General features: G+C 36.3%; 1 protein-coding gene across 1 annotated transcript in view; it reads right to left on the bottom strand.

Annotated features, from left to right (window-relative positions):
• Positions 1-4051: 4051 nt before the first annotated feature.
• KCNH8 (potassium voltage-gated channel subfamily H member 8) overlaps positions 4052-23421 on the bottom strand; it is a 172246-nt gene continuing 152876 nt past the window's right edge. The window contains exons 13-16 of the mRNA XM_053945924.1: positions 21527-21882; positions 17511-17617; positions 16339-16415; positions 4052-5584 (exon numbers count right to left, since the gene is read on the bottom strand). Of these exons, the coding sequence (XP_053801899.1) occupies positions 4874-5584; positions 16339-16415; positions 17511-17617; positions 21527-21882 (1251 nt within the window). The 3' untranslated portion in view covers positions 4052-4873. The remainder of the gene's footprint in view (positions 5585-16338; positions 16416-17510; positions 17618-21526; positions 21883-23421) is intronic.

Genomic DNA, 23421 nt, shown 5'->3' with positions numbered 1-23421 from the left:
ATCAAGCACCAGCCCTTTTCTTGTTTCTTGCTCCATTGCTGCCTAAATTATCAGCTAAAACCTCTTTCTTTTAAAGATAAGGTAAATTGTTAGAAGTGTTTTTCTAGAACATGGGAATGTGACTGTCACTTTTTGTGGTAGTCACAGCAGCAGAAAATATCTAAAGTGTGTCCCACTGAGAGGACCATGTGCTTTTAGGTTAAGGAAAGAAGATGAAGAAAATGTTGAGATCAGTTTGTTTCAACTCAAGGCTTCATTTGTGAAACACCAGGTAGTTTGTGAAGTTACCAGGTAGGTTATTGACACAGCATGCTACAAAACTGCCTCACAAAGGGGAATGTATTGAAATCTCATGTGCAGATAGCAGATGGACTGATTAGAGTAAGTTATTTGTGGTAGATAACCAACCAACAGTCAAAACAAGGTTATCACAAGAGCTGGTTATGATTTGTGAAAAAATGATAAGTGATAAGCTGTGTTTCTTAAATTGAATCTAGTAGGTGCCATGGGCACAGGACAAATACATATCTATAATGATGTATCTGAAGCAGAGGAAAAATTGCCTGCTTTTGGTATTTTGATTTGTTTTCCAGTGCATCTTTTTCATGTTTTCCATTCTTTTTCCCATTCCCAGTGAAAGCAACTACAGCATTGTGAGAATATAACAGTGCAGGAGATTTTGGTTAAAGTCCAGTGGTTTGCTGCCTGAGTCTTGACAGAGACCAAATATGGTGTCCTATTGCACAACAGAGTTCAGTAACCATTTAGTTTATTAGTGGCAGACTTAGGATGACTCTTAATAGAAAAATTACCAGGAAATGAAAGACATGGTTGAGTTTCTGGTGAAGTTAGAAAGAGATTCTAATACTGAATAAGTGAGAGAAGAAGATGGGGAAATAAATAGAGAGGGGAAAAAATTACAGTTACTCTACAGAAGAAGAAAAGGACAGTGATGGTAAATGCAAGAAAGGAAGGAAATGTAGCAAATTTAGGAAGTAAACTGATGCAGAATTAGATAAGAATCTTTAACATTTTTTTAATTATTATTTTTGTAAAGCTTAGTGTAAAAAGGAATAAATTCGCTTGTCTGAACTGGGTGGTTGGATATTAGGGTGTGGGATGCTTGTATTGATTTTCATACTGAGAGTCTTTTGAAGCTCACATGTAAATATTACAGTGGTTGTTGCTTTAATCCCAGATATCCTCAATGGCCACTCTGTGTATAGAATTATGTCCATGGTAATCTTGCTTGGATATTGTTCCATTTCAAAAGTATATGCCTTCACATTTGTCCCTATGAATTGTCATTTCACCTTCAAAAGTGACATTTTTTGCACTGGTTGCAGATACTTTCCAACAAAAGCTGCTTGGGGAATGCTTTCCCTGGGACTTTCATACTATGATGGTGTCAAGAAGTTTAAAATAGTACCACCCTTCAAGACCTTCCTCTTTACTTGATTTTGGCCAGGTGTGCTGGTCTTGACTGGGATTTTTAATTTGCTTCACATAGCTGTTCATACCAGCTCTTCACAGCAGCTGGTATGGGGCAATGGTTTGAATTTGTGCTGAAACAGGGTGATGAAAGAGTTTTTGCTACTGCTGAGCAAGGCTTACACAGAGCCAAGGCCTTTTCTATTCCTCCCCCCACCCACCAGCGAGGGGTGCTCAGGAAGTTGGAGGGGACACAGCCAGGACAGCTGACTCCAACTTATTCAAGGGACATTCCATACCATATGGTGCCATGCTGAGCATATTAAAGCTGGAGGAAGAGGAAGGCAGGGAGGGACATTTGGAGTGATGGCATTTGTCTTCCCAAGTCACAGTTACGCATGACTGAGTCCTGCTCTCCTGGAGATGGCTGAACACCTGCTGCCCACAGGAAGCAGTGAATTCATTCCTTGCTTTGCTTTGCTTGCATGCACAGCTTTTGCTTTCCCTGTTAAACTGTCTTTATCTCAGCCCATGAGTTTTCTGGCTTTTACTTTTCCAACTTTGTTGCTTATTCTGACAGGAAGGAAATGAGTGGGTGGTGGCATGGGGCTGGCTGCTGGCTGGGGTTAAACCACAACACCTGGTGATGTTCTTGCCTTCTCTTCAGTTCCTTGAGCTTTTCCCTGGAAGGCAGTGCACCCACCTGTGTGATGCCCATCTTACAGAATCTCTGCAATTCTGGTGTGTTCCTTGAAACTGTGGCCAATACAAAGATTAGAATGTTTGCCAGCTTTGTTTGGGATGTGCTTGACAGTTGCAGAAACAAGGAACAACTTAGGACAGATATCCTGGTGCTATTTCTTCATAATTACTGCACATGCTTTTTTAAAATTTTTATTTGAGAATAAAATGTACAACACTAAAGCTAAGGCTGTGTATGCAAAGAGGTTTTTTGTGTTTCCACTGACCTTTTTAAACTTTTGTACAAAACTGACACAAAAACTCCAGGAAAAAACATCTGGTTTTAATCTCACGACACCAGTGTTTATACTGGAAATAAAATTAAAAAAAAAAACCAAAAAAAACACAAAAAAAAAAAACAACAAAAAACACAAAAAAACCAAACAAAACAAACAAACAAACAAACAAAAAAACAAACCCAATGCCAAAACCTTAATGCATATACATAATGGTTTATATGTCATAAAATGAGAAAGCAAATGCTTCTCCCAGTTTATATGGGCAATGGAAATTGTTAAGTGATATTAGGAGCTAGGCATGGTGTGTTTGTGCATTCTCAGTCAATAACTGGAATACAGTAGGATGAGGAATCAGGATTTGTGGACAGCTGTGCAGCATGTATCCATGCATCCCAAGGAGCTGCACCTTGGGAGAACAGGAAAAGACAGTGGCTGTAGGGTGCTGAGGTGAGGTGGGGCTCCTGCCCTGGGAGTGGGGAGCAGGCAGCCTCCCCCAGCCTCCTGCCCAGTGCTGAAGTGGGGTGGGCGATAGCAGATGGCCAAAGGTGAACCAGGACTGTTTGCAGAAATACCACAGAACTGTACTTGCTACTGTATTTGCTACTATTATTTTATTGTTTTTTTTAAATTTCTGGGATATTCTTTATTTAATCAGTACTTCTCCATTTAACCTTAAACTAAGTAAAAACTGGAAGAGAGGGAATGTAAGAAACCCTATATAAACACTCGCATTGAGGGGTAGACACACTGGCAAAATTCAGGTAGCCCAAAATGGGAGATGACACTTCATCCCTAATTTGTACCAGTAGGAAAATGGCTGTGAAAGGATGTAGGTTGGACACAGAGTATCAGCTGGGGTTTGTATTCCCACACACAGCTAAATGTTAAAATATATTCCATCTTTGAAGTTGCCATTAAAAATCCCACCAAAACAACCTGTTAAGGAAGTTAAACCTAAATCTGCTCTCTGTAAAAATTTTAATTTGATAACCACCAGTTTGCATGAATTATTAAATATAACTTAGTTTACTTATCCATTTTAGGACATTTATTTTGGCTTGTAAGCATGTTTTTTTTAGAAAGCCTGTTAAAGGATATGTAAATTTGATGCTCACTGCACATCTTTATATATAAAAATCAAAATTCCAATGCAAATCTGTAGCCTTGGTTGCACTGTAGCAATATGTTTCTAGTACATTATATACCAGAAAAAAAAAGGATGTTGGGAGGGGCATTAAGTCAGATTCCGAGTTAAATAATTCACCAAACTTATAGTATCTCTTTTTAAAAATCTTCTGACTAAAAATCAAAGCTAGTTTTTAGAGATGAAACAAAAAGATCAATTAATAAATAACTAATCTTAACTTTTTGATTCAGACTTACTAAAATTGTAATTTTTTCCTTTAATATTCCTCAGTGTGCTCATTGGTTTTCATCCCTTTTAATGTTTTTAACCAGATATATAGCCCCTAAACAGTAATGTATTTTAAAATGTTGACTTGGTCTTGCAAATGACAATGCAATATTAAGACACAAACCAAGAGTACTTAATGTTATCAGTATAACAGCTCACTTTTTAAGTAGTGATACCTTATTAGTGATACCTTATTATATGATACAACATTCCAGCTCTTTTATTTTTTTAAATAAAATAATACCTTAATTTATTTGTATTCCACCAGAATGAGTACATTCATTGAAATTGCATGCACATAAAAGGGAAGCCATTTGTAAACTACATGATATCTTAACAATAAATAGTATTTGATCTAATACACGATGGTAGTGCATTTCTTCTTAAAACTGCAAGCTTTTACCAAAATGAATCCCAACTCTTATTCTCTTTATAAATATTTTAAGTAATTTTTAGGTACATGTTTCATACCAAGTATATAAAAATAGTATTTTTAGATAAATTAAGAAGTTTCATTTACATGACAAATAACGTGCAACATCTAAGCACTCTCTAGCAGCTCTATTTGGTTGATTGTCTAGATGACATGCAGCAAATGTCCTTTGCCTTCACAGAACTGACAAAAAGACCAGCAGGACCCACAATCACCTGAAGCAAATAGTGCCATAGATATTGTTTAGGAACAACAGTCAGACACTCAGGGAAAACCTTTGCTTTGATGAACAAAAGCCACCCATGACAGTTCTTTGTGCTAAACTTCCAGCTGCTCTGACCCTCAGGGTCTTTGGACTATCACAAAAGTCTGTCAAACAGACAAGTTATATCTGTATTCAAAATGTTTTTTCAACATGCTTCTAGAATCTAGAAATTTATTGGTTTTCCTATAGTATGAACCATTACCTTTTCTTACTTTCTATGAATCTGAATTTTCATGTTTGTAAGTCTCCATGATCGCCAAAACAGGAATCAAAAAAAGCAGTCATGCAGTACTCTCTAAATTTAAAACTGACAGCTGTGGAACATGCTTTGAGTACCACTTTCCTGTTTCTCATACATCTATGGCTTGGCAGTCTTTATCTTTAACATCCCTTGTGCTTGTCACAATGTCTGTTGGGAAATCTGGGGTCAGTGCAGTAGTTATGCCGGCTGTTCCTTCCAGGTCCCACGATCCTGGCAGGTTCTCAAGGCTTAGTGAGCTGATTGCTCCTTGGCTAAAGCTCCCTTCCTCTGATCTGCTGGGCAGCACTAGGTGTAGTGATGTCTCTGATGAAGAGCATACTGAAGGAGAAAGGGTTGCTGAAATAGACTGAAGAGGAGTCAGGGTAGTGTCTGAGTGGGGAGAGGTGCATCTCAAAAATTGCAGATTGTCTTTCTGAATTACCTGATACTGGGAAGGGGAATTTTGAAGGCCTGTTGTATAATAAAGTTCACCATCCATAGAATTTTGCAGGTTGGGTTCAGTCCTTTGGGGAGTGCTGCCTACAGAAGACAGACCTGTATTCCAAATGTCACATAGTGTGTTTCCACGACAAAGTTGTGCTTTGGTGCAAGTGAAATTCCCAGCTTGCATGTGTGAGCAAGGTTGATGTGCAGTCCAAGCCACTCGAGACTGCAGACTATCCAGTGTGGGACTTCGAGATATGCTGTGCACAGCACAGAATCCTGGAGGCTTCTGGGACGTGAGCAGGTTTTCCAGAAGATGCATCACACTCTTCATATCCTTACGTAATTGTGAGACTTCTTGACTTAAAGATGTCATCTGTTGTGAAAAGGCAAAATATCACAGTATTTATTTATGCACCATGCCTATAATATGTACATACATCCCTCTTTTCTTTCTAGCAATAGCAAATTTTATCTTTGGCACAGCGTCTCTACACTAAAGAGATGCATTTTGCTAGTGTATATGTGGGAAATAGTCCTTCCAGCTACTTTAATCCACCTGATTTCAAATTATTCTCTGTATATAAAAAATGGTCATAGGGTCAGAACTGAGATGATTTCCAGATGCAGTATGACATCAATATTTTCTTGATCAATCACTAAATGTTTTAAATCATAAAAGTTTTTTATTAAACAATGTCATGCTGATGAATTACATAAAAATGAGGTCTTGTGAAATCTTGTTTAGAAATATGTGTGAAGTGTACTGCCGTCTTCATAGCAAAATAAAAGAAAGCCATACTCTCAGTTGTTGGATGCAAATAGTAGCTATATGAAAATCCTGTGGACTACTACTAAAAACAAAAAAAAAAAGGGAGGGAAAATTGAAAACTCTGAAACCCACTTGTTACCTCTAATTATTTTAAAAATATAAAAGAATGTGAAACAGTTTGTTTCCATGCACTTTTGTGTATGCTTGAAAGGTACTACATATAACAGATGTTAATCCATTGCATAGATTTCTCTGGTGCATGTGAGAAAGGAAGAATCAGATTTTTTATTAGACCTTTTCTCTTAAATGCTGAAACTGCTGATAGTATCCATTTGGTTTCATAAAGTATGTGAAGTCTTTCCTTAACACTGCTGTTTTGGGTGGGGATCAGATTGGCAAGTTCTGAACTTGTGTTTTAAAGTTGACTGACATTTGAACATTAATGGGGACATTTTTTAGGCCTTTATAAGGATGTTCTGGGGAAAGAAATGTCTGGCTCAAACATAAAAGTAACCCACTCATCATTTCAAAGGGTAGAAAGTAAATTGATCTCCATGATTGTTATCAATCTATTTTAGGTCAAAGCACCATCATTATCATTAAAACAGAGTTTCTCATACTGGTGCTACTCTGTTGAAAAAAAAGACATGACTGCACATTCATCTTCAAGCCACGTGTCAAAAAGAAAATAGCTAATTCAGGGAACCTTTCTTTGACCTCAAGTAGAGACACCACTGCTTAGATGACTTAGACTAATTTTCATTGTTCTGTCAGGATAGTTCTGAAGAAATCTGCTGGAAACACATTTCAGTCTGAGTTTGACTGCATTATTACGGGCACAATAATAATAAAGAAATTCAGAGAAGAAAGTAGGAAGTTCCTATAGATCTATTTACTTTTCTCTGAGCTTAGAGGTCAAACCTCTGTTTAAAAATTTTGTAATGATCACACTGCCTCTGGAGATAAAATCCTTAAAGGGAGAAGAGTCTTGAGTGGCAGGTGACAGGATCTCTGTCATCTCTGCACTTCTCTTTTTTTCTGCCTTGTTGTCTAATTGAGTCACGGTAGATAGAAAATACCATGAGATCCTCTTCTGCCAGCAGAGATTAAGCCGTGAATGCCTGGTAACTTCAGTTAATGTGAGAAATTAAAATATGCTGCCAAAGTGTTCTGTGAACAGGCTTCCTGTGGGGTCAGAGCAGCCAGTGAAGGTTCTTGGTACCATCAGAGTGTGAGAAAACGCAGTGAGATTTCTGGACAAATCAGCTTCACAAGAACTCCTATGTTCTGACCCTAGGAGATGATACTGCAAAACCTTCAAAAGCGTTTTTGGGAAGGATAGGGGAAGACAGACAATCAAAGTTATGGCTATATAGATTCACTGGTCATCAGTTCTTTTTAGGATCATCACTGGCCCCTGCACCTAGTGAATACAGTAATGATTTTCTATGCCTAATTTCCTAACTTGCATCATTTTTTCAGGGCTTTCTGCAGGTGTGCAAATAGAAATATTGACACTACATTATGAGATGTACCTTACCTAAACTATGAATGCTGTGTGAAAATATCCACGATTTTAAAATGTCATTTGTTTTGATCCATGTTTTTGTTTTCCATTTCTCATCACTTATGAACTTTTTAGAAGTTTAATCATCATTTAGCATGTTTATTTTGTCAAATCATTAAGAAAATACAGCAAAAATCAATCCCATCAACAGCACTTGTGACAGCCCTGAATTTCTGTTCATTGCAACTTGCTCTAGTGCCCAGATACTCTATTTTTGATATATCAGCTAGCTTGCTCACAAACTTGCTCTTGAACCAACATAGGAATTTACCTGATAAACTCTTAAAAAGTAGGCTTTAATGGTTTCCAGTAATATGATAGTCAGAGTAGTTATGCCAAACTTAATTCACCACTACCAGTGAGTAAGATCTGTTTGGACCTATTCTGGATGTCACATACACAAAAAAAATATGTAGCTTTCAGGATTTTACAAGGATAAGATTACAAGATTAAACCTCCAGTATCTATATCACTATTAATTATCACCTGTCTCCATATTATTATAGTTCTATACATGCATAGCATATTATTAGTATTCCCACCAATATTACACTGTTTATACTATTATATTTATACCCTGCAGAGATCTCTGAGCAGATGCAAATAAAAAAGTGTAACGGGGCAAAAAATGTACTATTTTTATAATAAAGGTACTATTAACAATTTCACAGTGTTTGAGAAAGTGCAAAAGAGCAGGGATTAAAAGCCAAAGGAATTTAAGTCTATGAAAGAGAAATTGAAAGCAGTATGGTTTCTTCCTGAGGAAAAAGGACTAATTCCTGGCATGCCAGTAAGGCTGCACTCTTTTCAGGACCTCACTGATTATTGCTAGGTAAAACAGCTACTGGTACAAATGGTTCCTGCTGTGCTAGCAGACAGCTTTAAAATTATCTCTGAGATCCCAAATATACTCGAAATGCTTCCTTAACACTTCCTAGGACTTGAAAAAGATACTGCAATATTTCCGGATGTAGAAACTGGGTTTTATACAGATTTAGCTTCAAGCAGCAAGAGGTGCTTCTCAAAGTGGTTGAAAGCTGGTGCCTTTTTAGTAGACTATGTTATCAGGAAAGAATATATTCAAAATAGAGGTTAAAATAAAAATTTTAGTAGTTGTATTTTGTATTTTGAAATTACTTTGACAGTTTCAGAAGAAAGAGTGTTTTTCTTTACTACCAGTATTAATCTTTTTGCAGTGTATTTTGTTCCATGTAGTTAGGTAGGAATGCTGTGATGTAAGATGATGCTGCTGCGTGTTGCTTTATTTAAATGGCTAAACACATTTCTTTTTTTCCCCCATTATATATTCTAATATCTAATTTTTTAAAGACAAATTTTCAGCTGGAATGCCTAGCTCTCACCACTGTTCCTGGATGAATCTGAATGTCCTGGGTGACTTTAATAATGAACTCTAAATTTAAATAATGGATAAGTTTTTTTCTGATTAGAAGCTGATTAGATTCTTATTTGTACATATTTTTCTCTCCCTGTGTTTAGTTCCTTTTGAAATTCAAACTGCAGACCCAGATATCTTCCTGCTTTGACTCTTTCTGAACACCCAAAGAAGTGAAGATGAATTTTGGCTTCTTGAGAAATGGAAGCTACGTTTTGGCAAAGTGGAGGAGCTGCCTGGCTTGCACTGCACATGACACCTTCTCTATTGCTTTCTTTGGTCTTTCATTGCTTCTTCTATTCTGGTTTTTCATTAAGTCAGGGAGATTTTCAGCTAGATGAGTCTTTGAAGGCTCAGATTGACTAACTGCTTGTATTCTGTTTCTTACTGACTGCATTGTTTAATGAATGAAATGAGAATTGAGCAGAGACAGACTCTTCACTGATCATGTATCAGCCACTCTGTGGCCATTGGTATTGTGGTGACAGACATTTCTGATCTAATGGCTTTAGAAACAAAGCTAGTTGCAGAAAGAAAAAAAAAATCCAGTGCAGCTAATCTGACTTCAGATTAAATCTATAGGATTTGTGCAATGGTATGATGATTCACAGTTTCAGTGAAATAAATCCAGGAATCTGGAAGGCTGTGCAATTGGCTTTACTGAGTAAGAGTAGGAAATTTGGTCATTTGTCTGTTGAATCTCTAGCCAGCTCTTTGTTAGTTCCAGTGACCAGTTTGCAGTTTGTCTGGGTAAATTAGGACACCAAGATTATTGCTATTAAACACATAAGGATAAATGAGGGAAGTATAAAGGATTAGAGTATTTAAATATATTCATGTTAACAGGGGTCCCATTAAATTCAATCTAGAAAAGGGGTTCCCAAACTGCAGTTTTAAAAATAATTTGTGGCTCTTCACTGGGAGTGAACCTGGAGGGGAGGAGAGGGGAGACAGAGTGGTATGAGAGGAAAGTTGGTTAGGAGTACGGATTACCTGTCCTACAAGGAAAGGCTAAGAGAATTGGGATTTTTCAGCCTGGAAAGGAGAAGGCTTTGAAATAACCTTCCAGTACCTAAAGGGAGCCTACAAGAAAGATGGAGAGGGATCATTTACAAGAGGATGTAGTGACAGGACAAGGGGTAATGGCTTCAAACTGAAAGGCAGTAGGTTTAGTTTAAATATTAGGAAGAAATTCTTTACAGTGAGTATGGTGAGGCACTGGTACAGATTGCACAGGGAAGCTGTGGATGCCCCCATCTCTCGAGGCATTCAAGGTCAGACTGGATGGGGCTCTGAGCAACCTAGTCTAGTGGAAGGTGTCCCTGAACATGGCAGGGGGTTGGAACTGGATGATCTTTAAGGACCCTTCCAACCCAAACCATTTCATGATTCTATGATTTTTGGATGTGAACTCTGCCTTGAGATTGGCAAAGAATCAGGATGGTGTCAGCATAATGGTGGCAATAAGAAAGTCAGGTTTGGAAATTACTGCTTCAAGGAATTAAAAACTACCAGGGACAAACTGACTGACTAGCTAGTGATTGAGAGAAAATGGAGGATTGTGGAAATACCAGGTGGCTGGGAGAGGACAAGCTGGCAATATGTACTGGTGAAAGAAAGCCTGAGGTAGTATACATGATATTGGGCAAAAATATTAAGCAGACAATTTCTATAAGTATCTAAAGGAATAGTTAAAAGAGAACAGGCAATATTATGATTCTTAAGAATAAACCATTGCAAAACTATAATTCTCTTCTTTAACTGAAAAGCTATTTTAAAATATAAGAAGAAACTTTAAACATAATATACATCTTGTCAGAAGACTTCTATGATGTTACCATCCACCTGACATTCTTCTAGAACTACATGAAAATATGAAGGGGACATAATCACCATAAGCTAGATTTTTACATGGTTGGAATGATTTATGACCAATAGTTAGCTGTTATCCATGGACATTTTAAGGTGTTCTTTTTAGCACCCTATCCTGATCTGTTTTTATGTAATGTTTATTTTTAATGTCTAAATGGAATTCATGTTCACTTTTAAATATCAGTAATATGAAACTCAAGAAAGATAAATGTTAAACATTATATCTGAAAAGAAAATGTCAGAGGCATGAATATAATATTCTGCCTATGCAGAGTATTACAGAAAAATGTCTATGGAGATCTGCTAAATGACACTTTGTGGGCATTAATCATATTCCCAGGGTATACAAACAGCGTTTCTTCTTTAATTGAACTCTAGAAGGGGGCTTTCTTCACAAGGAATGACTAAGGTTGCTTGACATTGTGTACTTTGTCAGTGACTTCAAAGATGTAAAGACAATTCAAAAGAAAATTATACCAGTGTAGGACTTTTAGCAAATGTAATGGGCAAAGAAAGTCAAGAGGAATTTGGTTTGCTGAGATCTGCTGGAATAGCATGTTTCCAGAATAAACTGACTTTAGAAGGAGAACACCAATCAACTTTTTCTTATGATCTTCTAGGCAAAAAAGAAAAAGCAGTGAATTTATGAACTTGCCATATCCACAGGCATTGACATCTAGATGTTGGGAAAATAGATCTTATGACTACAGAAACTTTTTGAAATTCTTGTTAGATATTAACTGGACAATTGTCATAATCTATCATGGCAATAATATTTGTATTCAAATTTGAAGTCAGCTTTTGGTGTCCAGTTGATTTGTATATTGCATGGCTGCCTCTTGGTTAATTCTTTTGTCTTAGGTGCCTTTCCACCAAGAAAAAGTGCCAGGGACACACCACAGCATATGGGACTTATGCCATGTATGTGCAGTGTGTTCTGCTTAAAAAATATAATCTAAGCTTCAGAGCATCAACTATTTTTGTTACCTTCATCAGCCAATACCTATTAAACTAACATTAAAAGAAGGAAAAATTAGCTGGAACAGCTTCTCTACAGCTATCAAAGTATGACAGTAGAGAGACAAAACAACAACATTCTTTGGAAACATGAATGTCAGTGCTAAAAGAGAAGATGTATTTTTAAAAATCTCAGTAGGCAAAGTGAATTTAGTCTGCATGTATTGTTTAGAAAGCTTTTATTTCTTCATACAAATGATATTTGGTTTTATGTTTTTGCTTTAATGTGAAATTTACATGGCTAGAATCCAAAATGGATAGATTACTTTTAATAGTTTTCATCATCTATAAATGTCATTAGTTCATTTTTTGCCACATTTTTCTTGATTGAAAGATGTTTTACAAACCAAATCACTGGGATAGCCTTGCTGCAAAGTAATTTCTCTTGTGTGATGATATAGTTATGAACTTCTTAAGAAGAGCATGTATGTAATTACTCTAACTCAAGCGAGTTCATTATATGAACTCTCAAGTCACAAATTGAACTTTAACAATATATCCCCTATGTAAAACTAGAAGCCTGACTGGCTTCACCAAATTTTCTTTAGTGGCCTTGATTATCATTTGCACATATTTTTAATATTAAAAATGCATTATTTCTGTACTGAGAGGAGAATGGGATTGATTTTTGGCAGCTGGAATTGAAATACATCTTAAAATAATATATGCACAAAATTTATGATTTGGAAAACAAACATATTTGTTTAGGATTGTTCCTTTTGTTAGATGAAAGTTAAATATCCCCGTGAATATATTTTCTCTGTTCTGCATAAGTGCCAGATGCTTACTTTAAGTACTTGCGTTTAAAAACCCTAAAATTAAAAATAGCTGAATTTCCACTAAGTGCTCCAATGTGGAGCTAAATAGAAGGCAATTATCTAGCTCAAAACCTGACCCTGTTCATATTTCCTCATGTTTGTTTGTTTTTCAGTTGAATGGGAGAAATGTGAGTACTGTGTTCATTATACTGTTTTAGTCCTGTAATTGTGTGATCTACTAATGTGGTAAAACATGGAACAGCCCCCAGATTTCTGAAACTGACGGAGGCTGCGCTGAAGCTGGGTTGCATATGAGGAAACCAGGGGACAGACATAACAAAACAATCTGAATTTGTCTTCATGCACTGTATGAGATGGCCTTTTTATCTGGGCTCAAAATCATGTACCAATGTTTTTGAGTGGAGAATGTGCACATGTAATTAGGGGGAGAAATATGACTAAATATTGGGTATTTTTCTTATTTTAACTAATCTGTTTTAAATAATTCAGGTTTGGGTTTTTCAAACTGAATCAAAGTAAAAGTATTTCTTTGCTCTTTTCATACAGTGGCATTCAAATGATAGAGAGTTAAAAGCCTGATAGGATACAGGCAATGGGACAGTGATAGGCAGGTGTTTTAATCTAAATGTCTTGTCCGTCTGTATACCTCAGAAAATCTGCTTAGTGGTTTTCTATTTTTACTTTGTGGGCTCCTTATCTATGATTGCATCAGGTAAATGGTGCTTCTGAAAATATGCTAAATGTTCAGATACACTCATTTGATCAGCCTTTGCAGACAAATGCATTGGAAAGACCAGGTCACGTGTAGAGATCTCTGCAAAGGAAGGACACAGACTTGTAAGGCAGAATACTCTTCCTGAATTCTTGCTCTTCCTAGTTTGGAGCAGGTCTTTGAATCAAGCTTTTCCCAGCTCAGCAAATGTACAATGCTGGTAAATATCCAGTAACCTAATCTTGAAACTGTTGCTTAAATAACTGTGATTTTACCAGAGCAAGAACCTGAACCTTAGCTCTTGCCTGCCATATACTGAAGTTACTGAACTATAATGGATATCGTGCCTGCTTTATTCAGTGATTATTTATTCTAAGAGGAAGGGACAAACACAGTAGGAGATAAAGTCATCCTATTCCACTCTACCTTGCAATACTGAACTGGAAGGAAATTCCTGTATCAGCTTGAATGCTCAATGAGCAGTGAAGTTAGGTGAGGAAGTGAAGCAGGTGCTTAACTGGCTGAGCAGCCAAACCATGGAGCTGTACAACAGCAGTTGTGTGTGTTCAAGTTTGTTTCACATCCATTGTGCTGACTCTGGAGACTACTCTCCTTAGAGGAAGTCTGTGCATCCATTACTACTAAAGTTAACAAATCTGAGAAGTGAAACCAAGGCACTGACTTCTGTTGGTAATGTAGGTAAATGAAATGGCCTTTGGATTATGAAGTGAATGCCATATACCTAAAATATTGCCAAGAGCTCAGCTGTGTTTCTAAACTCGCTATAGCTAATTTTGTAGATTTTTCTCTGGGGTAACTTTTTGCTTTGCTAACAAGAGACTGTATTGAAAGTCTGAATGGAAAGACACATGTGTTTTCTGCCCCCCCAAGAACAGCTGAAATGTTTCTAAGCTAACTAGTGAACTGTTGTAATACAATTGCCTTTCATGAAAGCAGTTATTTTTGTATTCATTCATTGATTTTTGAACTCCACTGGAAAATGTATTAATTACAGTGTTTACTGCTGCTGGCTACTTGTGACCTGTTTTCTCATCTTTTCTTTACTAGGAGGAGACTGCATGTCTTTAAGAGAACTTTGTTTTTGACTCTGCTGGTATTTTAACTAATTAGTAGACTGCTGCAGCATCAGCGCTAAGTTCTCATTAACTGGTCATCATTGAATGATGGAATGATGAAAGCACTGGGTCTAAAAATATTCTAACAACAAAAAACTCCAAGCAGCAGCTACTGTGGATCAGCAAGGCTACCCAGAGGCTCATTTGGGTAAGCACCAACTCTGTACTATCACTTCAGAAACTCCAGCTGGGGCATGTTTGAGTACACTTAGAATATGCAATTAAGCAGCCTTTCAGTCATGCAGTTTTTCCAATGTAAATTTTGATCCATGGGAGGACTTGGAGGATACCCATCCACCCCTGGGATTTGAGCTCAGAATATTACCTATGAAATCTAAATCTAGTCCTACTGCCTGTGTTGTGTTAATGTGAACAAACAAGTTGCATAACATTTTGTTCAAATAGTATTCTTAGGGTAAAATTAAAATTATATGCGGAGAGAAATGACCTTGAACATGTGGAGGTTTTTTTTTTCTTTTTTTGATTAACATATTACCCTGCTCCAAGATTTATTTATTTATCACTTTTCACTAGAAAAGCAATGAGAAGCCCAGAACTGTTCCAGTTGAAATGTTTGTTTAATCCACAAGATGTCTGCCATGGAACATCTGTCACCGTGATCTATTTTCCAATTGCCTCTTGCGGATAGCCACATAATACATCCTCCTATTTTAAAAATTACTGTCCTCAAAAGGGATGAATCAATATGACTTATGTGTTTCAAAAGCATATATAGGAAATATAATTTTCTGTCATGATGGTGGTGTCAATGAACATCTTGAAGATTTTCTTTTGAGTTCTTTGACCAAATCCTATAAAACCCCATAGTTTTTCATAACCCATAGTCAATGGGTCATGAGACTTTTTTCTGAACTCTGCAGTTTGACATACAAATGAGATGATGCATTCATAGTATCTAACCACACATGCACTCTTAGCTTAGGATATTTAAGTTACTTAATTAACTTAAGCTGACTCAGGATGAAGGAGGTTTACAGGCCCACTTTGTAAGTGGGAAATAATAACTAGATTAAATGTACACAATAAAGAGGGAAAAATTAAAAAAAAAAAAAGACATTTTTGATAACCACAGAGCTCAGGGAAGAAGTGAACCTGTGTGGTGGAACTTATTTAAATGTTTCCTCATGTGGAAGTATAAGGAATTGTCTCTAATCTTTTCACATTGAAAGACAGAGTAGGCTGGGAGCAGATTTTGGTCTTTCAGTACAACTGTGAAGTTAGTCTGATGCTTTAATCATGTTAGCTAAAGTACTGCCAGGGCTGCGTAAATGAAACAGTTTAGCCACAGAACATCTCCTTAGTGTTGGATTGATAGTTGATTACAGGTTTGAAGTTATTGAAAGGGAGGAATAGAAAGTGCAACTGAACACTATTGGCCCTGCATTCCTCAGATCATATTGCTTGAGCAGGAAGGGATGAAGTTCTCTTTCTTCCTAAGCAGAACACACATAAAGTGATTTGAATAATTTTATGAAAATTTGAACATGAATGAATTTGCATTTCTTTCAAGGAAATTCTTTAAAAGCACAACAGGCATCAAGACAAGAAAATCTGGGAGAAGGAGCTTGGGGAAATAATGAAATGAATGAGACAAATAGAGGCATACCCAGAAGATACTAAATCCTAATAAAATCAGATACACTAACCTCACTCTGTTTTTAGCCCTAGCATGACACAAACTTTTATGTAGGTTTCCTGTAGAAAATTAATCTGAGAAGGAGTTAAAAGCCCCAAACTACCCTACATGTAGGAGCCTCATCCAGTTTTTTAAACTCATTTATAACACATTTATCATATTCCTGAGTTTTCACCAGCATTTCTTGAATCATAATATCCTTTAACCCCCACAAAATCTTGTTACCTCATTATTAAGCCTGCTGATCTGCTGTTTGGTCTCTTCTGCTTTGATAACAAGCACAGCAGCACCAATTTCAGCCTCTGAAAATAATTCAAATTCATGTAAATGAGAAGAGTATAATCACTTAGAAATGATAATACTGTTCTTGCACTTAACCAATCCTTTAAATTTAAACCTGTATTTCAGCTGGCTAGAATGAAAATTAAACCATATATTTAATGCTCATTTTTTAATGTTTGAGAGAAGTGCAATTAATGAAGTCCATACTGCTCACTTCACACTGGACCTGAAAGGAAGGAAGATGATAATGAAAGGAAGGAAGATGATAACATTGGTGCCATCCACATGACAGCTTGACACTTTTTATAAATCATAAATATGACTAAAATTTAATTATTATTTTCCTGCTTGGCTTTAAGAGAAACAATATGTGTCCCAGTTGCCCCCATGATAAAGGCACTTAGCTATGTGGGAGCTGTTTACTTCTAAAAGAGGGGATGTTGCAAACAGTCCCTCTGTCTCTTTTAAAATCTTTTTTCCCCCTATCTTGACAAGTTCCATTGCTTTGTGGTGCTACTTCACCAACCTTTTCAGGGTGTAGGCCATTTAAGGCATCCTAAAACCCCTTGTTATTCAAGGTTTTCACTCTTTTAAAAATTGCTATACTTCCATACCCTTCCACTTCTCTAAATATCTTTAAAAATGTTAAGAGTCCAGTTTACATATGGCTCTGAATGAATAGGGTGTGGGGGTTTTTTTGGTGGTGTTTTTGGTTTTGTTTTCTTCTTTTTTATGGCTTGTATTTTTTTCAGATTTGTATTAGAATGTTTTTATGTTCAATTTTGCCCGTTTGTTTAGTACCTTCCATGACCAAAAGTTTGGGAGCATGAGGCAGATTCTACAATTCTTCTGGTAAAGCATAATGCATGAAAAACCAGTTCCCTCCACAAAATGTTTTATCATGACTGTCTGTTGGTCGGAAAACAACAAATGACCTTTGGGGCCTTGTTGTATTTTTTTTTTTTTTTACAATTGTGCACTGAAATGAGACTCAGAGTACAACTATATGTTTAATCTATTTATGCCACTAGTGAGGATAAAAGAAATAAAGGGGAACAAAAAGCAGTTATGAAAACTGTTTTCTCTAAAAAGTGCTTTTCCCAGGCAACACTCACCTCCAGTTGTAGGAGATAATCTGGATTCCTGCCTGAGCTGATCAGAGCTGAAGTCAAAGGTTTGGCTTTCTTCGTTATGGTTTCCATCCTCAATGCCATCGACAATTCTGTTGAGAAAAATTGGAGTAATGGAGCAGTTTCATAAACATCATGTTCATGTTAGGTTGTAAAAATTAAACCCAAAAGGCACATTTTTAAACAATGGTAAATTTTTCACAACATTAAGTTTAGAGAAAAATAGAACCTATTATATTGGCATAACTTCTTGTGAGTCACTAAAAATTAAAATTACTGATAATGGAAGGAATGTGAGGCCAAGTATAATTAACTGATGTTTCAAAATTTTCATGATTTTTACAGTATATTCTGGGTCCAATCCAAAACTACATGGACTATAGTTTGCTTTTCATATCTACAATAATCTGTTGCCATTCTTTCTTCTGCACAACCTAAAGAGGCTTCATTATGCTCTTGTGAAGCTAAAATCTCCCTGCACATAATCAAGCTCTTATATTAGGTTTACCTAGACAGAGACTAAGCCTGAACAGAATATATTTATGAAACCATCTCTGTAAACTTCAGTCAAAAGTGTCATTTCCATGCAAATAGTTATTCTAAATTTCTTTTTAACTGGTTCAGACAGGGAAATCTTCTTGGCAAATTTCATATAGGAAGATGTGCAGACCAGTCTCCAGTGTCCCAGTTACATTAATAATGGTATTGGATCTGACTACTAGAAAAGGTATTTTTGCCAGTTATTTCTGCCTATGCATAGCAGTTATCTCTAAATTGCAGTATCAAGAAAGCCAAAGGGAAAAAAAAAAAGTGGTATTTTATACAATAATCAAGTTCTGAATTCAAAGAAAACAGATATTGGAAGAATGAATACACAGTATTAAAAATATATATAATTATGAATATTTTCTGTTTCAGATAAAATAAATTGTGATATAAAGAGAACTATATTAAAGTCAATAAAAGAGAATCATGCAACTGCCAGTTGATTGATATGAAGCATCAATTTCTTGTTTTGTCCCAGAAAAAGGTTCATATTCTGTCTTACAGCAGACATATGAGTTAAATACTAATCTGGAAGGGCTAAGATAGAAAGTTATTAGCCTCTCAGTCATTGGGGATAAATTTGTGATGATAGACATTAGAATTTTTATCTAATAAAGATGTTTTCAGGAAAGCTTCTTGACTGGAAATGCCTAGGGAAGGAAAGAACAGAGAACACAAAGATATCTGTGATGTATTGGGCTTGAAAGACCCACGTAACTGAGACCTCTGTATCCATACCATGTGTTCTCATCCTTTTTGGCTCTTTGTGTGGGTTTAGATCTCTATGTCATGTCTCTCTATGCTCATGATGCCAGTTGGATGTTACTAGACTTGACTCTAATCTTAATCAGCCTCTGGTAGAAGAGGAGACTCAAATGTGCTGCTTGAGCAGCCTTGGCCTATACTGCTATCTGCAGCTGAAAACCAGAATGATTACTTTGTTTGAAATTTGCTATAAAACCTGTTTAGTGTCATTTGGCCTCACTGCTTCAAAAGGCAAATTTTAAACACCAATATCACTTTTGTAGAAGTTTCTAATTATATAAAATGCTAACGTTTTTACTGCCTTTAAAGCACACAGGAGAAAGCTTACTCAGATGTGACTTGGAATTTATAGATGCTACATTCTTTATAGTGTTCAAAGATTCAGACTCAAAGGAAATTATATTAGCACAAATACCTAGTTGGGAGTGCCAGGCTTCTATGTGGAAAATACATAATGTGCAATATGTTTATTCATATACAGTGATCTGGCTGGGGAACTACATAACCTAGTAAATTGAAAACATGAGGGGACAAAGGTAATTGGTAAGCCTTACCCCTCTCTGAATCAGCTATTGTACAGCCCTGAATTTTCTCCTGAAGACAGAAAACTCCACTCTTAGAAGCCAAAAAAGTCAGAAAAGATTAACACGTGACCTCTTCTATCCATTTGCTTAGGGATTAGACCCTACTCCTCTGTGTGGTTCTAAGGAGATTCAATTACATCAAACCTCCTTCTAGGGCTGCCTTTATTATCACTAACATTTTCTTCCTTCTGGTGCTCTTCCACTTCATAGGCAGAACCCAAAAAGCAATTGACCAGGGCTCTATTCTAGAAACTACACTTTTAGCCTCTGTTCCTCACACTAAGAGCTCTTTAAAAACCTGACCCAGTCTCTAGGCTTTATTGCTTTCACTGTGGGGCATAATGAAAGAACCTGAAGTGTACCAGTAAAGAATTCTAGTTAATTTCCTCTCAGAAACATCCACAGCAGAAGTTTCTGAAGAAACTGTGGTTATACACCTCAGAACAGCACTGACTGGATATTTCAACCAGAGTCTTGTCTTTCCTTTGCCTTCCCTTGCCAACACCAAATGTAAATGAGAATTTTAATTAAGGTCTTATTTTATCCTTAATGCTTACAAGGAAACACTTAAGACTATTTTTTAAAGTGGTATTAACTTGTCAGTTAAAATATCCCAATAATATAAACTCCTTCTAGGAGATAACATGAAAATGTTTTGTCTGGAAAAAAAGAAGGACTGAAAAGCATACATCTTGGGCCAGTTTTCCAGCCTATTAACAGGATTAGTCTACAGTTATAAAATTATGAATGGAAACAGGAAATAATATATGTAAACATACATTTTCATATTTCCTTTTATAGCCTTGGGTGCCAATGTCTGGCTGCATACATTCAGAGCAATAATGAGCAAGACTACATTTCAGCAGAAAATATAAAAAGTAGTTTTTCCCTAAATTACCACCTATTATGTGAATGATAATGACCTTTACTCATAGCTGACTGAACCAAATGCATATGAGAGCTAGAAAACAAATGAGAAAATATCACATAGTGCTATGGTTTTGTTGGCATAGTGGTGTTTCATCAAAGGTTAGACTTGATCTTGGAGTTATTTTCCAACCTAAATGATTCTGTGATTTCTCTGATTTTATGAAAAACTAAAATTGTTTTGTATCCTGATACTATTTGAAACGTGTCCGTACTGATAAAATATGATGAGGGGGAAAGAGTTCTATATAATCTTCCATGTCCTTTTTATGATGGCATCTCTAGAGACTGGTGCTTTGACAGAGTCAAACAAATATTGTTCAAACTGTGGCTATTTCACATTTGCAATGGCAAGTTCCTGAAACTTCTACTTTGCCTCTAATGAATAAAGGAAGTGCTTTAACATGTAAACCACTTCAATTTATAGGAGATAAAACTTGAACTGGAAGATGAACTACTGCATCTCCTTGTATATATGTTTGTGATTTTTCTAAAGAACTGGTACTAAAACTAAGATTGCACTGCAGCAATTTAGCAACAGATTACATAAGTCACTTTTAAGTACTGTACAAATTAAAAAATTGAAATATTTTAAATTTTACACTAGCAATACCTCAATAAACTATCACACAATGCTTCTTTGTGTTAAAAGATACAGCAAAACAGATTTGCTAAACTCTGTGTTTAATGTCTGTCTAACTTCCATTATCAGATTTCCTGTCTCTAATGAAAAAACCCTCTAAATATTTTCCAAAATTGCTTGGCAATTGCTTTCCATTATAGTTCTATACTCCAGTAATTTTTTTGTATTTTCTTGGCTATGCTATAATTTCATTCACTTGCTTTTGAAATTTTTGTATCTCTGATGGGCTCAGAATGTTTCATAATGCTACTGGGGGAATGAATATTATAGACAAAATGATACCATAAGGCCAGACTATTTAAATAGCCATTTTTGCAGTTGCTCACTTTTTTTTACTGGCCTTTTTATGGGTAAAAATACTTTACTTTGCAATAAACCTCTAAAGCCATAACATTCTGCATCGTGTGCAATGGTTCCTACAATAATGTGAGATGAACAGAAGTATAAACTATTAAAGAATAATTCTTATAGTGTCAAAATAATGGTATTTTTAATAGGAGTCACATGATAGGAAAATGACCATTCATAGCTATTACCTTGGGCTCAGATCTGGGGGGCCGCTGGTGGTCAGCGCTGACAGGTACAATTTAAGGTTTTTCTCCTTCCTTCTGGAGTAGTAATGGAGCTCTGTTTCATGTTTGGCTCTTGAGGGATTTGAACTGCAAGCACGGATGGGGGAATGAAAGGGCACAGTTCCTGAGGCCAGCTGCTTCAAGTTTCTCCCTAGGTGGCTTTTACTGCTTGCAGTCTTCTTCTGCTGAGAGCTATTTGTGCTTCGTGTATCAACTGGCGAAAGAGTGCTGCTTTCTTCTTCTCCCTCCTCTTCTTCATCTTCATCTTCCACAATTGAAGGGAGTCTCTTCTTTATATTTCCATTTCCCTTGAGCTCTGTCTAAAATAACAAATAATACATACTAGCATAAAATTCAGAGCCTGATGTTGCAGAAAACCATTTTTTCTGCTGTTCATTCTGGAACAAAACCAGACCTAACACAGCTTTCATTTCTCATTAGAGAGAGCTGTTTTGGAACTTATCCATAGCCTCAGCTATATGTGCAGACACAAGAAAAACACAAACAAATTAAAAAAGGTCACTTGTGACATGGTCAGCAAACTCACTGCAATATGTTTTGTTACCAAGAAAGGGTACATGACTAGTTCTTACAAGCCATTTGCCATCTGTACACTTGAGAAGATTAATTTTGTTTAGCTGAGGCATTATTTCTTGAATGTTATGCTACCAGAATCCAGGTGGTCCACAGAAGAGATTTGAGGCTGGTAATTCAAATAATACCACTTTTTCACATGGAACCTTTTATAAGGTATAAATGGCATTTACACCAGTTCAGCTCAAGCCCAATGATCTCTGTGTCCTTCTAAATTTTTGTAACTGTAGTAATTGCCAGGATGGTAGACAGACTTTTCAGTTCATTCCAAGTCCCATTAGTGCACCAATGGTGTGATGGTTTTGGCTTCAGGACTGAGTCATCAGAAAGCAGAGCTATGTCTGGTTTTGAAAAAAATGCAGTTTAGATGCTTGATGTTGGAACCATGGAAATTTAGAGGCAACAGACCTGGGCTCTGTAATTTATGTACTAATTAAAGCACGGTGTAGGAGATCAATGTTATTTTTTTGTAGTAAAAAAGTATGCTGATCATGAGTGCTGACACGTGCCAACATAGACAGGATCAGACCTTAACTCAGAAATAGTTCTATTTATTCCCATGGTACAACTTACTTTATTGGTAGTAGGTGAATGGCCTAAGGCAGACTCAGGTTCCAGGTAAAATTAAAAAACCAAATGCAACTAACTTCATAGTTTCAAAGAGAGTTGTTGCTTTTTTTTTTTTTTTTTTTTTTTTACAGGCTACTTCTCTCAATCAAGCTTGATTAAAGCACTGTTAGCTTTAGATAGAAACCTCAGATGACCCTGCATAGTCAGATATCCCACATTCAGGCCAAGTCAGATTGGCCGTGTGGAAATACAGATTTGGGGAATTTATCCAAATATTCTAAGCCCCTAATAGCATCTGTCTAAATGTTCTCCAGGACAGGTTTAATTTTGTTACAACACACTTTCATTGAATGTATGCTTTCCTCTTGGTATGTGTTGACAGATTTAGTGAACTGGTATCTTTTAATTTGAGGTATATATGAAGAGGTAAAAATTCCAAGTTGTGACAGAAGGCATGTCTTTATAAAATAGGAAAGCCTTGTTGTCAACTGTAGTAGACACTCAAAAGCTGTCATGATGATTAAATTGTACAGGACCTGGCACTGATACTGCCTAAACTCTATAGAGAATGAGTGTTACCTATATTCAAAACTTTGGCTTGGGTAGCCATGTATCTAAAATGTAGTTGCTATATATATTCAAATTTAGCACCTGAGAAAAAAGATTATAAGCTGTTACTCATAAAATGGACAGTG

This window comes from Vidua chalybeata, chromosome 1, assembly GCF_026979565.1.
Source record: "Vidua chalybeata isolate OUT-0048 chromosome 1, bVidCha1 merged haplotype, whole genome shotgun sequence".
Classification (NCBI taxonomy): Eukaryota; Metazoa; Chordata; class Aves; order Passeriformes; family Viduidae; genus Vidua; species Vidua chalybeata.
The sequence above is the reverse complement of the archived record's forward strand: the minus strand, read 5'-3'. Positions and strand labels throughout refer to the sequence as shown.